The sequence below is a fragment of the Capsicum annuum genome, chromosome 11, assembly GCF_002878395.1.
Source record: "Capsicum annuum cultivar UCD-10X-F1 chromosome 11, UCD10Xv1.1, whole genome shotgun sequence".
NCBI lineage: Eukaryota > Viridiplantae > Streptophyta > Magnoliopsida > Solanales > Solanaceae > Capsicum > Capsicum annuum.
In genome coordinates, this window is record NC_061121.1 from 88442266 (window position 1) to 88460829 (window position 18564).

The 18564-nt window shown below is 32.7% G+C and overlaps 1 protein-coding gene across 1 annotated transcript; it reads left to right on the forward strand.

Moving 5' to 3' along the window:
• Positions 1-762: 762 nt before the first annotated feature.
• LOC107847779 (E3 ubiquitin-protein ligase ORTHRUS 2) lies at positions 763-5528 on the forward strand. The gene is made up of 9 exons (XM_016692262.2): positions 763-1323; positions 1950-2482; positions 3088-3213; positions 3632-3731; positions 3814-3875; positions 3968-4070; positions 4221-4362; positions 4507-4724; positions 4878-5528. Exons 1-9 carry the CDS (start codon positions 883-885, stop codon positions 5202-5204), a joined length of 2052 nt encoding a protein of 683 aa, XP_016547748.1. The 5' UTR covers positions 763-882; the 3' UTR covers positions 5205-5528.
• The last annotated feature ends 13036 nt before the right edge of the window (positions 5529-18564 follow it).

Sequence of the window (18564 nt, forward strand, 5' to 3'; positions counted from 1 at the left end):
AGTGATTGATCGAGAGTTGACTTGAAGTAGTGAGCTTCCATGCTTCGGAAGGCTCCATTTCAGGATTATATTTTCAGTTGAGTCATAGATTATTGGATACTGTTTTTGGCTATAGTCGGGAGCATGTCCCAACACTTTATTGAAGTTCTGTTTGGTAGAGGCTTTGTTGGGGGCTTTAGATGGTTTGACTGTTGGTTGATTATACTATTATCATTATATCTTTGATTTCTAGTTTTCTTATCTTGTTATATGTACGGAAATCATCCGACATGGGGTAAGATGATTGATGGTATGTATTGGGGGTGGTCTCCGATTCTTGTTGGGCTCGAGATACTCAACACGACCATGCCCTCGTGTCATATCCTTATTAAATGATGCTTACTATTATGTCTTGAAATTAAATTGAAAAAACAGTAGTTAATGCTAAGAATCTAATAAGAAAATTGTATTATTTAAATTTATAAAAAGTAATAAGTAAAAATAAAAATTAAATTAAAAAATAATTAACAAATAAAAACTAACAGAGAAAGTAAACTTTCAGTTGGTGTGGTAAAGTTTGTAAATGCTGTAATTGCAGTGATAAATGGAAGAAGTTTAACTTAATTAAGGAATTTGTATATAGTGGAAATTTTAAGTGGGGTTTAAGTATTTTCCCATTTATAGACCCACAGGAAAATAGAGGGAAGACTAAAATTTGAAAATTTGACCTAAAATTTCACACCACATTTTTTATTGCCAAAACATCCCGCGCGTCAATTGAGCATTAGTCCACTCGGCGCAACCCTCTCTCTTTTTAAATTCGCCAATAGTCTCTTCACTTTCTCAACGCCTTTTCTCTCTCTCTTTCTCACTCTACTTTACCTTATACTAATATTTTCTCCGATGGCGCACGATAGCGATCTCCCATGCGACGGCGATGGCGTCTGTATGGTCTGCAAAACGAAGCCATCCGAGAACGAATCCCTCGTCTGCAAGACCTGTGCTACTCCCTGGCACGTCAACTGCCTCTCTGCTCCTCCAGATTCCATGGCCGATGCCGTCAACTGGGAGTGTCCTGACTGCTCATTGCCACCCGATGCCGCCGTTAAACAGAATGCTTCTGCTTCCTTGTCTTCTGGAGACTTGATCTCTGCGATTCGGGCCATTGAATCCGATTCCTCACTCACCGATCAGGACAAGGCCAAGCGACGACAAGAGCTCTTGAGCGGAGGCGCCAAAGACATTATTCTCGAGGGGATCAATCCAGACAACGATGTTCTAAATATTCTTGATGGCACTTTGAACTGCTCTATGTGCATGCAACTTCCAGAGAGACCTGTTACGGTATATCATCATTGCCTTTCCTTTTTGTTCCTTTCCTTTTGTATGTTTTATATTTGATTCTACTCATGCTTTTATTTAGTACTCCCCCATTTCGGAATAAGTGAATTATTGGGTATTTATCGGTGTTTCAAAACAAGTTTATTGAATTTTTTTTTTTTTTTTTTTTTGGATAAACTGGAAAACTGCATTAAATTTATGTCTGGAGGGAGTATTACTTAAAGGATGTACTCTTGCATAGATGCTTAGCATGGAATACGTCCAATTTTCACTCCCTAAGAAATGCAAAACTCTAACCCATGTAGTTGTTTTCCAGAATCTTTCTGGCTGAGGAGGACTTCCTTCTAGGTTTCACATTTGTCCCTTACAATACAAGGACCCTTATGTTTTGTTCTCATAAAGTTTATGCTAGATCACAAAAGCACGAGTCTTTAGCTACACTTAATTTCAAATACTAAACTATTCGTTATGTACATGATTTTGAACCGCTCAAGGCCAACAGATTGCAGATTAGGATTTACCTACTTGGTTGTGTTGAATAAATGGTCAATTTTCTTTACAAGGGATAGTTATTTAACTTGGAATCCCTATACAGCTCCCTCTTAATAATGTTATCTTATCCATGTCAGACACCTTGTGGTCATAATTTTTGCTTGAAGTGCTTTCAAAAGTGGGTTGGGCAGCGGAAGAGCACCTGTGCTAATTGTCGCACTCCAATTCCTGCTAAAATGGCAAGCCAACCTCGAATTAACTCTGCTCTAGTCATTGCCATAAGAATGGCAAAAACACTACGATCTGGTACCTCTAGTGGGACCTCAAGGGTTGCACATTTCATTCACAACCAAAATAGACCTGACAAAGCTTTCACCACTGAGCGCGCAAAGAAGACTGGGAAGGCTAATGCTTGCAGTGGGAAGATTTTTGTCACCATCCCTGGCGACCATTTTGGACCAATTTCAGCAGACAATGATCCAGAGCGCAACTTGGGTGTTTTGGTTGGGGAGACTTGGGAGGATCGGTTTGAGTGTCGGCAATGGGGGGCTCATTTCCCTCACGTGGCTGGTATTGCAGGACAGTCAGATTTTGGGGCCCAGTCTGTTGCACTTTCTGGTGGCTACGAAGATGACGAAGATCATGGTGAATGGTTTCTTTATACTGGAAGGTAAAATATCTGTTTGTCTTAATTTTTCTTTTTTAAGTCATGTGCATTCTGGTTTCTTTTTAAACTCATCTTGCGTGCAACTTGTTAACTCAATTTTATCTACGTAGGAATTCCACTTGTGATGCCTATTTCTTATGTTGAATTTCTGTTCTTCATTTATTTTGTGTTTGAGACCCTGCTTTTACTTGTAAAATATCCACCCACTGTAATATCAGGCTAGTTACTATTTGAGTTAAATTCATCATGGGGCCTGACATTGAATTTGATCTACAAATGATCTTCATTAAGTTGGGTTTTCCTTTTGGTTTCTGACCACTTTGGGTGATGATTATCTCTTGTGTCTTTTGTCTGCTCAAATGTGAGTCTAGATTCACGCCCGGTTTTCATTTGCTTACTTATGCACACTGAAAAGTCTTCAGAAACAGCCTCTCTACCTTCACGAGGTAGGGGTAAGACTATGTACATGTTGCCCTATCCAGGCCCCACCTTTGGGCCTACACATGGTATGTTCTTGTATTTACACTGCTAAGTTTTGGTGTAAAATCTGCTGCTGGTTTATGCTGAGGTACTCATCTAACTATTTTATGTTGATTTGTGTTGGCTAGCGGTGGAAGAGACTTGAGTGGTAACAAGCGAACAAACAAGCTACAATCGTTTGACCAGAAATTTGATAAGCTTAATGAAGCTTTACGTGTCAGCTGTTTCAAGGGTTATCCTGTCCGAGTTGTAAGGTCAGTTGGTGCCTTTAACTTTCAGAATAATAGGGTAGAGAACTGCAGCTTGCTGTTCCTTCTTTTTACTGGAAGTAGCCAAGTTTGCATGCGTAGCTGATGTACTTGTGAATTAGTGATCAGTCTTGTCATTCGTTGTGCACAATGAATGTTTCTTCCAATATTTTGGTAGTTGCAAGTAGGGTGATACACATTCTACATTGCAATCATCTCTTTTTGCTTTGGGATGATGACTTTCTGCTATTGAACATCTGCTGTCCTGTGACAACAAACTAATTCTATCTGTATCCATTAGTTGGGTTACAAGTCTCTATTTGGTGGAATATGCCTAGATCAATTTTATATTTCAATATCCACATCAAGTATTTTTTTCATTTCCATTGGGAGTTTATTTCTGATCCACAACCAATATGTATAGGTCACACAAAGAGAAGCGCTCGTCGTACGCACCAGACAAAGGAGTTCGATACGATGGGGTCTACAGGATTGAAAAATGTTGGCGGAAAGCTGGAAAACAAGTTGTAACTCTTGCTCAAAAGTTCATGCATCTGAATCTCCAACTATTTGTCGCTTATTTAAAATACATTGACTTTTGTGCAGGGATTCAAAGTTTGTCGATATCTTTTCGTGCGCTGTGATAATGAACCTGCCCCATGGACCAGGTCTTTTATTGTGTCATTTTTACTTCATTATAATGCCATCCCCTTCTATTTGGGCTTCAATCATGTTCTTATTCACCTTGTTATATTGACAGTGATGACCATGGGGACCGTCCTAGGGCCTTGCCTCTCATCAAAGAACTAAATGGTGCCACGGATATGACTGAGAGAAAAGGAGCTCCAGCCTGGGATTATGATGTGGGGAGCTAGACATTTATCTGAATGCTGTGACTTTTACCTTCTTTATCTAAATGCAGTGAAATGTTTCTTTATTGACTTATATGTATGCAAAGCATACAGTTACTTGAATGCTTGTATTGTTTGTAATATTATTTTTCTGTTATATAGGAGGAAAAGAGTTGCTGGATGTGGAAAAAGGCTCCTCCTCCCAGTAGGAAACCAGTTCAATGTGAAAATGAAGATGGCACAAAAGTGAGGAATGTTAAACCAAAGAGACTTGCAATGTCTTTAAAGCAGAGGCTCTTGAAAGGTATACCTATAATTCAATACTTTTCATTAGATATTTCCTTTCTAATCTGATTTGACTATGACATATTCTATGTGATTGTAAATGATTGCATTATTCTTCAATTGTATTTCTCAACATAATGAGATGAGGTTCTTGATGGTGCAGGGTTTAGTTGTCTTATTTGTCGGGAAGTGATGAACCATCCACTTACCACTCCATGTGCTCATAACTTCTGCAAGGCATGTTTGGAAGGTGCCTTTGCAGGGCAATCTTTCACAAGACAGAGGACATGTGAAGGCAGACGTACATTACGAGCCCAGAAAAATATAATGAAATGCCCGTCATGCCCAACTGATATATCTGATTTCCTCCAGAATCCCCAGGTACCTAACACTGAAATGTGATCATTACTATCTCAGTAGTTACATGTGAATGTCTATAAGTAAAACATAATCATTATTTTGTTTCTTTGAGCATTAGACTTAATATTCTGACTATAAATTTTAGTCTTACTCGAAAGGGTGTTTTATTGGCAGATTAATAGAGAGTTGATGAGTGTGATAGAATCACTGAAGCGCCAAATTGAGGAAGAAAATGCAGCATTAAGTGATGATGTTGATGATGGTGGCTTGGATGCAAATGATGTGGTTCTAGCTGACGAAGCTGTTGGAACAGATGAGAGTGTGGAGGATGATAAAGAAGGTGAACAACCTGTCAATGAGACTGAAACCAAGCAGACCCACAAGAGAAAGAGAACCCAAAATATGGACAATGTCTCTCCCATAAAATCTGTTGACAAACCTGATGTGCATTATCTTGAGGAAGTTGATTCTGCCGTACCTGATTTTTCAGTTTGCAAGTAGCCACAAGCTACTGGACTTGATGGAGCTATAACATGTCTCTGAAGCAGACACAATGGTGGCAGCTAAGGTGGTTCCCGGAATGTGATTCTGAACAAGTTGGCGGACATGTATATTGTGGATTGTTTCTGGTATATTTTTTGTTTGGACCTATAAGACCTTGGTGCATTTGTCAAATTCCAATTGCATAATCCTAGGCCTTGCATAGCTAACTTACTTTGATGTTGAAACTTATCAGCAACCAATTGGTGTTTTATTTTAGTCTTATGGGATAGTAGATTGAAATTATGATCTGCAACCATTAATGATGGAGATTTCCTTTCTTTATATGCCTCTTGCATTCTGGCGTCTTTAGTTAGTATATTGTCTATGTACAGTTATACTATCCTGGCTAACTCTGCATTTACGTGCTTGGTAATGGGATTAAGTTCAAAAGAGTAGATGGTCCTACAATTTTGAGAACAGAAGTTAAATCTTAGACGACTATTCAGTAACGTGTTGCTAAAAGCAAGCAAGACTCCTTTCACATGCACTGCGGCAACAGTCTGTATACCTTTTTTTTTTTTTTTTTCTTTTGTGGTAGAGTAGAATGTTGAGTATCTCTTTACACAGCAGTTCATCGCATTAAATACTATAGCTGTCTTTTGGAGCTCTCCTACTAGGGCAGGAAAAGGAATGGCAATGGATGACACCAGCTTCTTGTAAAATATATGTATTTAGCCTTACTCTTCATTATGTTGTTACATCAATATAAATATATATATATATATATCATTCAAGGTCTTAGAATAAACAACTATATACAAATAGGCGTTCACTCGAACACCTATGTTACATTATCCTTACACACACCCTCAAGTTGAGCAGGGAGTGGAACAGCTGTCAATTTGCGCTTCAATTCTAGATATTGGACCTTGGACAGAGGTTTGGTAAGAGCATCAACCATTTGATCATGAGAACTCACATATCTGACTGATGAGGTTTTCGCCTGAACTTGTCATAGACAAAATGAAGAACGGGAAGAGAGGTGGTAAAGCATCAAATCTCTCGAAGGAGAAGTTCGATCCATGTCATCTCAGATGTAGCAACAGCTAATGTACGATATTTTGCCTCTGCTCATCTGGATACAACCTTTTGCATTTGAGAAGCCCATGAAATCAAATGGGAACTAAGAAAAACAGTGAATCCAGTGGTAAGACTTGCAATCATCAATATCACCTCTCCAATCTGAATCATTGTAACCATGAAGGTGGAGGACCTGTGAGAAAAAAATAATCCACGAGAGGCAGTAGCCTTGAGATAACGGAGAATGTGTTTGACGGCAACCCAATGAGAATCCATAGGACAATGCATAAATTGTGATACTTTATTTACTGCTTATGTGATATCAGGTCTAGTAAATGTCAACTATTGTAGAGATCCCACAGTACTCTTATGTAGAGTTTGATCATGAAATGGACAACCACCAGTGTTGGAGAGCTTAGATGAGGGTGAAGCTGGTGTAGGTACTGAACCACACGACCCCATTTTCACACGATAAAGGAGGTCTGTGACATACTTACCTTGGGATAAATGCAATCCTTCATGTGTCCAGGTGGCTTGAATGCCCAAGAAATAAGATAATTATCCCAAGTCTCTAACAACAAAGTGAGTTTGCAATTGAGTAATAAGAGCTGCAAACAGAATTAAGACCCACAACAAAAATATCATCAACATAGATTAAACAGAATAACCGTTCGACGACATTTGGCATATAGAACAAAGAGCTATCAGTTTTGGATCCCACAAAGCCTAGAAAAAGAAGCACATCAGCTAAATATTTATTCCACATACGCGGAGCTTGTTTGAGGCCGTAGAGAGATCGTTTAAGTAAACAAACATGATCTGGATGAGTAGGATCAACAAACCCGGGAGGTTGAGATATATATACAATCTCATCTAATTTTCCATGAAGAAATGCATTGGATATATTTAGCTGTGTGATGTGCCACTGATGAGACACTGCCAAAGATAGCAACAACCATATGGTAGCCGACTTAACCACTGGGCTAAACATATCAACAAAATCGAGGCTTGATCTTTGATGATATCCTTTAGCTACGAGGCTTGCTTTATAGAGATCCAATGAACCATCCGACTTTAACTTCGTCTTGAACACCTATTTACAACCAATTATATTTTGAGACGGAGATGGTGGAACGAGTTCCCAAGTAACATTTTGAATAAGTGAATTATACTCCCCAGACATGGCATGTCGCCAATGAACATTCTTGACAGCCTGTGAATGGCAAGTAGGTTCTGCTATCGCCGATGTTGGTGTCACAGAAGACATCGAGAATGGTTTCTTTGGCTTCAATGAGACTGTTTGTGACCGTGTGACCATCTTTTGTGAAGGAGGGGCTGTTGGATAGAGTGTTGTACCAGTAGTTAAAACGTTTCTAGGATCAGTAGAATGACTCGTATTAGAGGAGGGTGGAAAGGATGAAGGCTGATTCGATGCGTGTGCTAGTATTAATGGTTGTGGCATCATTGGTTGAATACTGGTCGGTGAAATAGAGGGCTGAAAGGGCATAGTAACATTGAGAGGTTCGTTTTTAGCATTGGTTATAGATGAAGGCACCACAACATCCTGTGAAACAAAAGGAAAAACATTTTCATCAAAGATGATATGAAGAGAAATATAAAATTTTGAGGAAACTGGATCAAAGCATTTGTATCCTTTGTGTAACTTACTATAGCCCAAAATCGCACATGGTTTAGATCGAAGAGATAATTTATCCTTTGTTTAAGGATGAATCCATGAAAAATAAAGACACCCAAAAATACACAACAAAGAGTAATCTCGATTCGTGTTAAATAACACATGAAATGGAGTTTTGGTTTTTAAGTTTGTGGTTGGTAAATGATTTATAGTATACACATCAGTATCAAATGCATTTGTCCAAAATTGATATGGGACATTAACATGATGTAGCAGTGCTCGGCTAATTTCAACAATATGTCTATGTTTTCTTTCGGTACAATCATTTTGTTCAGGGGTATATGGACATGAGGAACGCTGCACAATTCCATTATCTCTCAAATAATTTGTTACAGCTTGATATTCTCCTCCCAAATATGCTTGAAAACTTTTAATTGGAAAACCAAAGTATTTTTCAACAATTGTACGAAATCCATGTATATTTGCTAAAGTGATCAAAGAAAATCACATATTATTGATACTCTTCATTTGAAACAACTGTAGTAAGACCCTAAACATCCAAACAAACTAAATCTAAAGACCCGAAGGCTTGAAAACTAGATTCATGAAAAGGAACTTTATGACTCTTACTAACAGCACATGTAGAACATAGACTAGAAGATTTAAATGAAGGGATAATAACGCTAGATGACAATGCTTGAGGAACTGTTGAAAAGGATGTATGAGCCAAACGAGCATGCCAAACTCCAAGGGATGCAGCATACGAAGCAAGTATGGATGACTTCAATGTCGAAAGAGAGTATAATCCATTGTTACTCAGGCCTGTGTGCTGTACTGTCCCTCGTAACCAAGTCCTTAATCAAAAAATGGCCTGGAAAAAATTCAATTGAAACTCGGTTAGATTTAGCAAAAGAACTAATAGACAATAAATTTTGAGTAGCGGTTGGAACATGTAAGATGTCATCAAGATTGAATTTCTTATAAGATACAACAACTGAACTTTTACCAACATGGGAAATAGAAAGTTTCGAACCATTACCTATTGTAACTTCCTCAGGACCTTGGTATTCAGAATGAATATCCAGGTTATTAAGATCAGGTGTAACATGATGTGTGGTGCCACTATCCATTAACGAATGCCGTGGAGATAGAGATCTTGCAAAATTGGAAACAGGAGGTCCTGAAACTTTGTTGCTATTGGTAATCCTAGGAGATGGACACACATGTGCAATATGACGTTTACATTCACAGTTATGGCAAATAATTCTAGACATATCTGAAGTTTGAGATGGAGTAGAATTGGTATGAGTAGAGTTCTGACACGATTTTGAGACGATTGGAATCCTTGAAAAGTACGGAGATGTGTATTAGAGTTAGAGTTATAGTTATAGAATTAGAATTAGAATTAGATTTAAAGTTAAAAAAATTACCTACGAAAATATTAAAATAATTATGCGAAGACCATTTAAAAATAGAGAAGCTTTTAGAAAAATTAAAAAATCATTAATTAGTAATTATTCAGAATATATAAGTCAAAATAAAACAAAAGAAAATCCACAAAAACTAGCCTATTTAATTACATTAATATCTAGTATTGAATCAAAATTAATAACACATTTAAAATCTAGAAGAATGAAATCTATACCGCCTAATTATAATAAAATTAGATTTAGATATCCACCAAGATATTATTTAAAATGAATAAAATACAACAATATAAAGAATTAAGACAAATTATCTCTGAAAAACGTAAAGAATTAAAAATAAGAATAGAAAGACTAAATTATAATATATTTGCCGGAGTTAGTAAAAATTCAATAAATACACAAAAAGATGAAATATCAAAATTAGAATCACAAATAGATAGCTTAGAATATATATATCAACATGAACTATTCACAGTAAAATGAATAAAGAAGAATTTATAATAGATGAAAAAATATATGAAAATTACGAAGGATCAAAAATAAAAATAGTATTTTCTAATCTAGGACGAAGATATAAGAAAATAGGTGAACATTTATATCTAATGTTAGAAAAAGAAGAATTAAAATTAGAAGATAAATTAACAGCAATGGTAAGAATAGAAAAAGAAAATGAAGAGATAGATAGGAAAAAAGAAATAGAAAAAATAAAACAACAAACTACGGAAGAAATACGAAAAATAGAAGAAACCAAAAATAGTAGAATTGCTGAATTAGAAAAAGAATTACAAATGTTAAAAGAACTGTATGAACAAAGACAGAAAGAAAAAGAAGAAAACAATAGAGAACAGAAATTACTAAATGAGATAAATCAATTTAAGGAAAAATTAGAAATAAAAAATGAAGAGTTAGAAATAAATAATATAGATGTCGAAGAAACAGATAATTATGAGTCCGAAGATAGCGAAACATACACAGAAATATTAACAAATACAAAAAATTTAGAAATCAATGAAGAACAAAATATTAATGAGGAAAACTTAGAAAATACCCAAACAGAAATAAATACTCTTGATACAAAAGAAAATGAAAATATAATACCTAAAACAACAGAAATAAGGAAACCTATATATTATAAGAATAAGTTTAAAAAGTATAATGAATATGATAAATGGATACCAAAACAAATAATAAATAAAAATTATAACTTTTTAGATCTAGACTGTGTAATAGATACAGAAAAAACAATACAATTATGGACAGGATATATGACAAAACAATTATTAGATAATAATATAAATATAATAGATGCACCGGAATATATAGAAAAAACATTAATAGGATCAGTAAAACTATGGTTTGCAAATCTAACCGAAAATAGCAAAAAAGTATTAAGAACTAGTAAACCTATAGAAGGAACATCATCGACGACAACTAAACTAACACCTATAGAACTATTAAAAAAATATGAAACAGCTATAAAAGATGAATTTGGTAGTACGACAACAATCGAAGAAGAACAAAATGAAGAAAAAGATACAAATAGGAATTTAATGTTAAAATTAGCAATATGTAATATGTGTTATATAGATGAATATACTTGCGCATTTAAAGAATATTATTACAAAGGAGCATATAGTATAGAAGAAAGTAAAGAAATAAGAAAATTATATTTTAATAAATTACCCGAACCATTTAGTTCGAAAATAATAAAAAGTTGGGAAGAAGCAAAAATAGTAGATACGTTAGGAGCAAGAATAAAATATTTACAACAATGGTATAGAAACTTATGTGAAAAATATAGAGAAGAATTAAAAATGGAAAAAACATTAATAAGAAATTTAGCTTGTTGCAAAAATAAAATAGCACCGCAATTTGGATGCGAAGAAAGATATTATAAGAAAAGAAAAAGACATAAGAAATATAAGAAATATAAAAAATCAAAATATAAATATAAAAAACCAAGAAAAAGATACTATGTAAAAAATTATAAACATAAAAGACCATATAGAAAAAAGAAATCTATAAAAGAATGTACTTGTTATAATTGTGGAAAGTTAGGACATTTAGCTAGAGATTGTAAATTACCTAAAAATCCAAAAAATAAACAAATATCAGAAATAAAAATAGAAAATACCGAATACATGCAGATAGATTATATAGATTATGAATTAGAAAGTGAAGATAGTATATATGAAATTTCAGAAAATGAAACAGATAATGAACTAGATAGCGAAATAGATGAATCAAATGACTGAAGAAGATATAAAAATAATAACAAAGGAAGAATATTTAAATGATGAAGGAACGGAACAAAAAATAATATTTGACAGTAATATATTTGATGAAATAAAAGGAAAAGAATTAGATTTAAGTGTAGACAAAATATTTAAAATACCAACAATAAAAAATATTTTTACTAGGAAAAAAGATGAATATTACGTAGTATGCCAAAAAGAACATGTAATAGACTGCAGATATGCAAAAGGAAAAGCTAGTATACCACTAGTAACAAAAAGAATAATTAATAAAGAAATAAATGATATAAAAAGTAAAGGAGATCCAATAAAATATGTACACCTTGGAGGTACAGAGATATTAATAAAAGCATGTTTTAGAGAAGGAATAGATACACCAATAGAATTATATTTAGCAGACGATAGAATTATAAAACCTATAGAAAAAAGCATAATAACTGCCGTAAAAGGAAATCTAATATACCAAAAATTTAAATTTATAATAAGTGCGAATTATTCAGTAGCAGTAACAGATAGGAATATAGATAAATCATTAGTATTATATTGGAAAATATCAGGAATAGAGTTAACCCCAGGAAGTAAAATATTTACAGCAAGATGTAAAAACCTATATGTATTAACAACAAAACATAAAATAACAGGAAAAAATAAGATTAACAAAATACAAATAGAAAGCCCATTTGAACAAATAGTAAAAACAATAGATTATAATGATTATACCTATTAGATACAGAAGAAAATTTAGAAATAGTAAATGATAGAATAAGTACAACGAAAAGAATAGCTAATGAAAAGCCAGAGTCATCAAGCTCATCAAAAAGAACAAGTTATGAAACAAACTCAATAAGTAATTTAAACCAATATTACATAACAGGAAAAATAAATGAAAAAGAATATCTAATACTTTTGAATACAGGACAAGAAGAAAATTATATAGCAAGATATCTAGTAAAAAATGAAGAAATAAAAACTGATAATAATATATGCCCAGATTTACCAAGAAGTTTAATAAATAATAAAAATCTAGCAGAAAAAGAAATAATATTAGGAGTTAGAAAAATAAAAATAGAATTCGAAGTAAAGGAAGAAATGCAAAAAGCAGATATAATATTAGGAATAAAATGGTTGGAACAAGTAAAGCCATATAATATAGAACATACACAATTAACCTTAACATATAACCAAGAAAAGTTATTCTTAAAAAGAGCCTTAACATGAAATGAAGATACATGTATTAATGAAGATAGTAGTAGAAGGATATTACAGTAGATATTATACGCCTATGATAGATACAGGAGCAGAAGCTAATTTATGTAGATATAATTGCTTACCAGAAAGCAAATGGGACAAACTAAAAACACCAATAATAGTTAAAGGATTTAATAATGAAGGAAGCTTAATTACTTATAAAGCTAGGAATGTAAAAATACAAGTATGGGATAAGATATTAACAATAGAAGAAATTTATAACTATGAATTAACATCAAAAGATATACTTTTAGGAATGCCATTTTTAGATAAATTATACCCACATATAATAACTAAAACAGACTGGTGGTTTACAACACCATGCAAACAAAAAGTAAGAGCAAAAAGAGTTAATAATAAAATAAGAAAGAAAACTGATTGGATAAAAGGAAGTGAAAAAATTACACAAAAGTTAGAAAATATAAACAATACTGAAGATACTGTAGAACTAGTAGTATTTTCGATAAATAAAACAGAAATAACTATATTTTCAATTAATAAAATAGAAATAATCCAGAAAAAATTAGAACAATTATATAGTGAAGATCCATTAAAAGGATGGGAAAAACACAAAACTACTATAAAAATTGAATTAATAGATAAGAATAGCATAATAACACAAAAACCATTAACATATAATTTTGATGATTTAAAAGAATTTAAAATGCACATAGATGAATTATTAGAAAAACAATATATACAAAAAAGTAATAGTAAACATAACAGTCCAGCATTTATAGTAAATAAACATAGTGAACAAAAAAGAGGAAAAAGTAGGATGGTTATTGACTATAGAAATTTAAATGCAAAAACTATAACATACAATTATCCGATACCAAATAAGATATTAAAAATAAGACAAATCCAAGGATATAATTATTTTAGCAAATTTGATTGTAAATCAGGATTTTACCACCTAAAGCTAGAAGAAGAATCTAAAGAATTAACCGCATTTACGGTACCACAAGGATTTTATGAATGGAACGTGTTACCATTTGGATATAAAAATGCACCAGGTAGATATCAACATTTTATGGATAATTATTTTAAACAATTATCTAATTGTATAGTATACATAGATGATATATTATTATATACAAAAACTAAAGAAGAACATTTAAAATTATTAGAACAGTTCACAGATATAATAGAAAAATCAAGAATAAGTCTAAGCAAAAAGAAAGCTGAAATTATGAAAAACCAGATAGAATTCTTAGGAATACAAATAGATAAAAGTGGAGTAAAAATGCAACAACATATAGTACAAAAAATAATAAATTCGAAAGAAGAATTAGATACAAAAAAGAAATTACAATCATTTTTAGGATTAGTAAACCAAGTAAGAGAATATATTCCAAAATTAGCAGAAACCTTAAAACCACTGCAGAAAAAATTAAAAAAGGATATAGAATATAATTATGATGAAAAAGATAAAAAACAAGTTCAAAAAATAAAATTACTTTGTAGAGAATTACCTAAATTACAATTTCCAGATGAAAATAGAAAATTTATATATATAGTAGAAGCAGATGCAAGTGAATATAGTTACGGAGGAGTACTTAAATATCGATATGAAGCAGAAAAAATAGAACATCATTGTAGATATTACTCAGGTACGTTCAACGAAACAGAAATAAAATGGGAAATAAATAGAAAAGAGTTATGTTCATTATATAAGTGTTTATTATCATTTGAGCCATATATTGTATATAACAAATTTATTGTACGAACAGATAATACACAGGTACGTTGGTGGCTAACAAAGAAAATACAAAATTCAGTTACAACGAAAGAAATTCGAAGACTAGTTTTAAATATATTAAATTTCACATTTACAATTGAAGTGATCAGTACTAACAAAAATGTTATTGCAGATTACATATCAAGACAAAGCTACACAGACTGAAATAGTAGAGGAAGATACTCTAGAAAAAATACTTAACACCCTAACTACGCTTTCAATGAAAGTGGACAGTATGGGTAATGAGATAGAAAAGCTAAAGACTAATGAAGGTAAACTGAAGTCTATAGCTACAAATCAGCTAACTCAGCAGTGTGCAGAGCTATGTCGATCGGAAGACATTAAAAATCCAGAGCTAGAAGGAGACGTTGGGACACTCCATAAAACCCATAACATTTATCAATCTACTTCTGCAGGTACAAGCAAAGGAGTTAATAGACCAAGATACCAAAATGCAAATATGAATAAAATATTCGAAAAACCATTTACCCCTAAAACACAAAAAGACCATTTATTCATACCCCCACAAGTTAATACATACCGAGACAGCCTAAACCAAGACAAGAAAATATACAACTATACAGCCCAAAAATACATAGAAAATATATACAGAGTACAAACTTTTCTAAACCATAACCCCAGAGCTACAGATATCAAAGAACCAAATACCAATTATATAACCCAAAAATTACAAGGATACAACAAACTGATAGCACTACCTAAAACTAACCCAATCCTAGTTAAAACTTGTTTTGACTATGGACTACTAAATACCATATACACCCAAGACGGAGAAGAGTTAACAGCTATGGAGGAATTATACAAGATATTTACTACCTATAAAAGAATAACAAAAGGAACCTTATTTTATATAAAATGTTATACTGCACCAGCAGAGATATTATATGATGAGATAAAACCAGTGATACAAGTTGTAAAGATAGGACTGACAAGAGACATGATTATACCGGAAGATATATCGCGACAACCGGAGATACCTAGAATAGAGATACCAGATTTTTACGCAAATAAAAGACTTATTGGACTAGCTACGATCATACAAGAACTAGCAAATAACTACGCTAACGGAAATCCAATATGGAGCTACTATTCAAGAGACCACCAAATGATATATTCAAATTCGAAAGAACTAAGACAAGCAGATATGGAAGATGTAAGACAGTGGATATTGACACTACTCAACCCAGAAAAACAATCTACCGCACGAGCAATAAAAAAGGGATTTATTTCAGACGGACTACTAACGAGATACTGTAAGATAATTGGACATAAATATCCAGACCACCAATGTTCGAGGTGCAATGGAGAAGATAATATTATTCCAGAGGTACATCTAGAATAAAGAAGATAAAATGCCAGCTGGAAGGATAAAAATACAGAGCAATAATGGAGCAGATACAGAGCAATAATGGAGCAGATACAGAGCAATAATGGAGCAGATACGACAAAATCAACGGAGACAAGATACTGTACATTAATTAATTTGTTAGACTTTTTACGTAGAAAAAATATATGTAAGCCACTATTGTTGACTATTTTTTTTCTTTAGTTTTAGAAATTGTAAGTTAGATACCTTTTTGACTTCTTAGGCTTAGTTTTAATTGAGAAACTTTACGTAACTTAGAATTTTAGGAAAAGTTAGATGGGGATAGGCCCCACTTCTTTAATTTTCATTACTTCTTAGACACAGCAGATATGTAAATTCATTCTATAAATACAAAGGTCGAGGGTATTGCGGAAGGCAAGCCTTCTTTTGAAGCAAACCTTTCTCTCTCCATTCCACAAAAATTACTCAGTTAATTAGATAAATATACTCCAATGGAAAAAGCTATGGAACAACAAAACTCAGAAACATCAAAGCTACCGGAACAGGTATATCTATTTATAATTATGAATAGCTAATTTCATAATTCCCAACAATCATGATATGATAAAATAATTCATATTAGTTACTTTATAGTAGAATTATTCGAAGAATAATATGTTAAGAAGTTTATTAACAAAGAGGAAACGGAGAAATATCCCTAAGGACTATGCCATCCTAAAGGTGAAACCATTGAGGCAAGAAGCCGTGGCGGGGAGTAACCAGAGTAGAGGCGCTGTTTAAGGGAAAAAGTATCCAGATTACCATGTTAATAGTGACGGAAGAACATATTATTTAAGAATAATCTAGTATATAGTAAGCCAATATGACCATATTTTGTTGTGTACGTGATTGAAGGGAATATTTTGAAAAAAGCAAATTTATGAAAAATGAATGATAATATATCTGATGTGATGGTAGATAAATTCAAGATACTTATTTTGTATGCACTTAGAAATATAAAAGTAGCAGATATAAGAAAAATAATATTAGAAAAAGCTTTTGGTAAAAATTATATGTCTAGAATAAGCTATATACCACAAATACCTAACTACTCTTATAAATACTTAAGGTGATAAGTTACATAAAAAAAAAAAAGATAAAAAAAAAAACTTTTGCAGTTACGAGAAAAAATAAAAATAAACACATGGAAAACAAAGATATAAAATTTCTTAATAAAAATATGCAAAAACTACTAAGACTAAAACAAACAGCTACAAAACAATTTTAAAAAATAGATCATTTAGATTATCTTAAAGTTTTAATATTGTACATACTTAAAAACATAGAAATTATAGATATTAAGAAAATAATATTAGAAAAAGTAATAGATTACGAAACTGAAACTATAAATTGCTTAGAACAGTTATACGAAGAAATTTACCCAGAAGGATATTATTCAGATTAAAAAATGTTAGAATATATTAGACAAACTAGAGAAAATCAAGAAAACCTAAATAATGAAATTAATTATAGAAACCGAATTAGACAAATAATGAAAGACCTAAAAGAAAAATTAATATGGATAGAAAAAACCTTAGAAAATTTAGATAAAAGTACATGTGATAGTTTATATAATTTAAAAAACTCACTATGAGAAAAACAACACAAAATAATAAATAACATTGAAAATCTAGAATTAGATATATATTATAGCACAGATAGGATAAATTATTATACAAGAATTTGTAACTCTGTAATTACTACAGGATAAAATAATTAATAAATATATCTTACGAAAAAAGTAAATTATTAAAAGATAACATCCACGCACTAAATAAAAATAGATTCCCTACAAATATGTACAAAATCTATTATACCTACAAATCCGCGCACCCATCCGCGCACCCCCTACAAATGGACATCCACGACCTCAATTGCTTCGACCTTTACCAAGTTCACGGGTGGTGGAAAAAGAACTCTGAGTATATTGTGCTGTAGGTGCAATTATAGCAAGGTCTTCATCCCTTTTCAATTGTCGTTCTTTATTCAACAACAATCCATACAATGTATCGAAAGTAATTTCCTCTTGACCTGATTCAAGTGACTTGGTAAAAGGACGATAGGAAGAACCTAGTCCAGCAAGAACACATTATACCATATCATCATTAGGAATCGAGCGTTGCAATGCAATAAACTTATCTGCTATTCCCTTTGCCTTTTGTACATACGAATCAATACTAGCATTATCACGATGAAGAGTGTGCAACTGCGTCTTGAGTTCACGAATGTATGGCCGTGATCCTAAAGCATATGCAGCAACAAGTTTGTCCCAAGCTGCACAAGCAGTCGTGGCTCCAACTAAGGCAGGATACTTTCTAAAACATAATCAACAATCCAGCTTAAAACAAGTTGGTATTCACGTAACTAAACCATATATACTGGATTTAGTTTGGTATTGGCATCATCCAAAAATTGGTTAGGCGTCTGTGTACTACCATCAATATGATGGTTTAGACAACAATAACATAGGCATAAACTGTGTCTTTCATAGTAAAAAGTTCAAAGAGTTGATTTTAACAGGAAGTTGATGTGCGATATTTAGAGAAGACGAGATGGTAGATAGGCTGGTCGTGATGGAAGAGCTGATGGTTTCGCCCATGACTG

Bases quoted from the DNA above. Each gene is read 5' to 3' on its own strand.
- LOC107847779 (XM_016692262.2), top strand. From the start codon at position 883: ATGGCGCACGATAGCGATCTCCCATGCGACGGCGATGGCGTCTGTATG. The intron at 4,363-4,506 runs GTATACCTATAA...TTGATGGTGCAG, and splicing joins AAAGCAGAGGCTCTTGAAAG to GGTTTAGTTGTCTTATTTGT. The intron at 4,725-4,877 runs GTACCTAACACT...TTTTATTGGCAG, and splicing joins ATTTCCTCCAGAATCCCCAG to ATTAATAGAGAGTTGATGAG.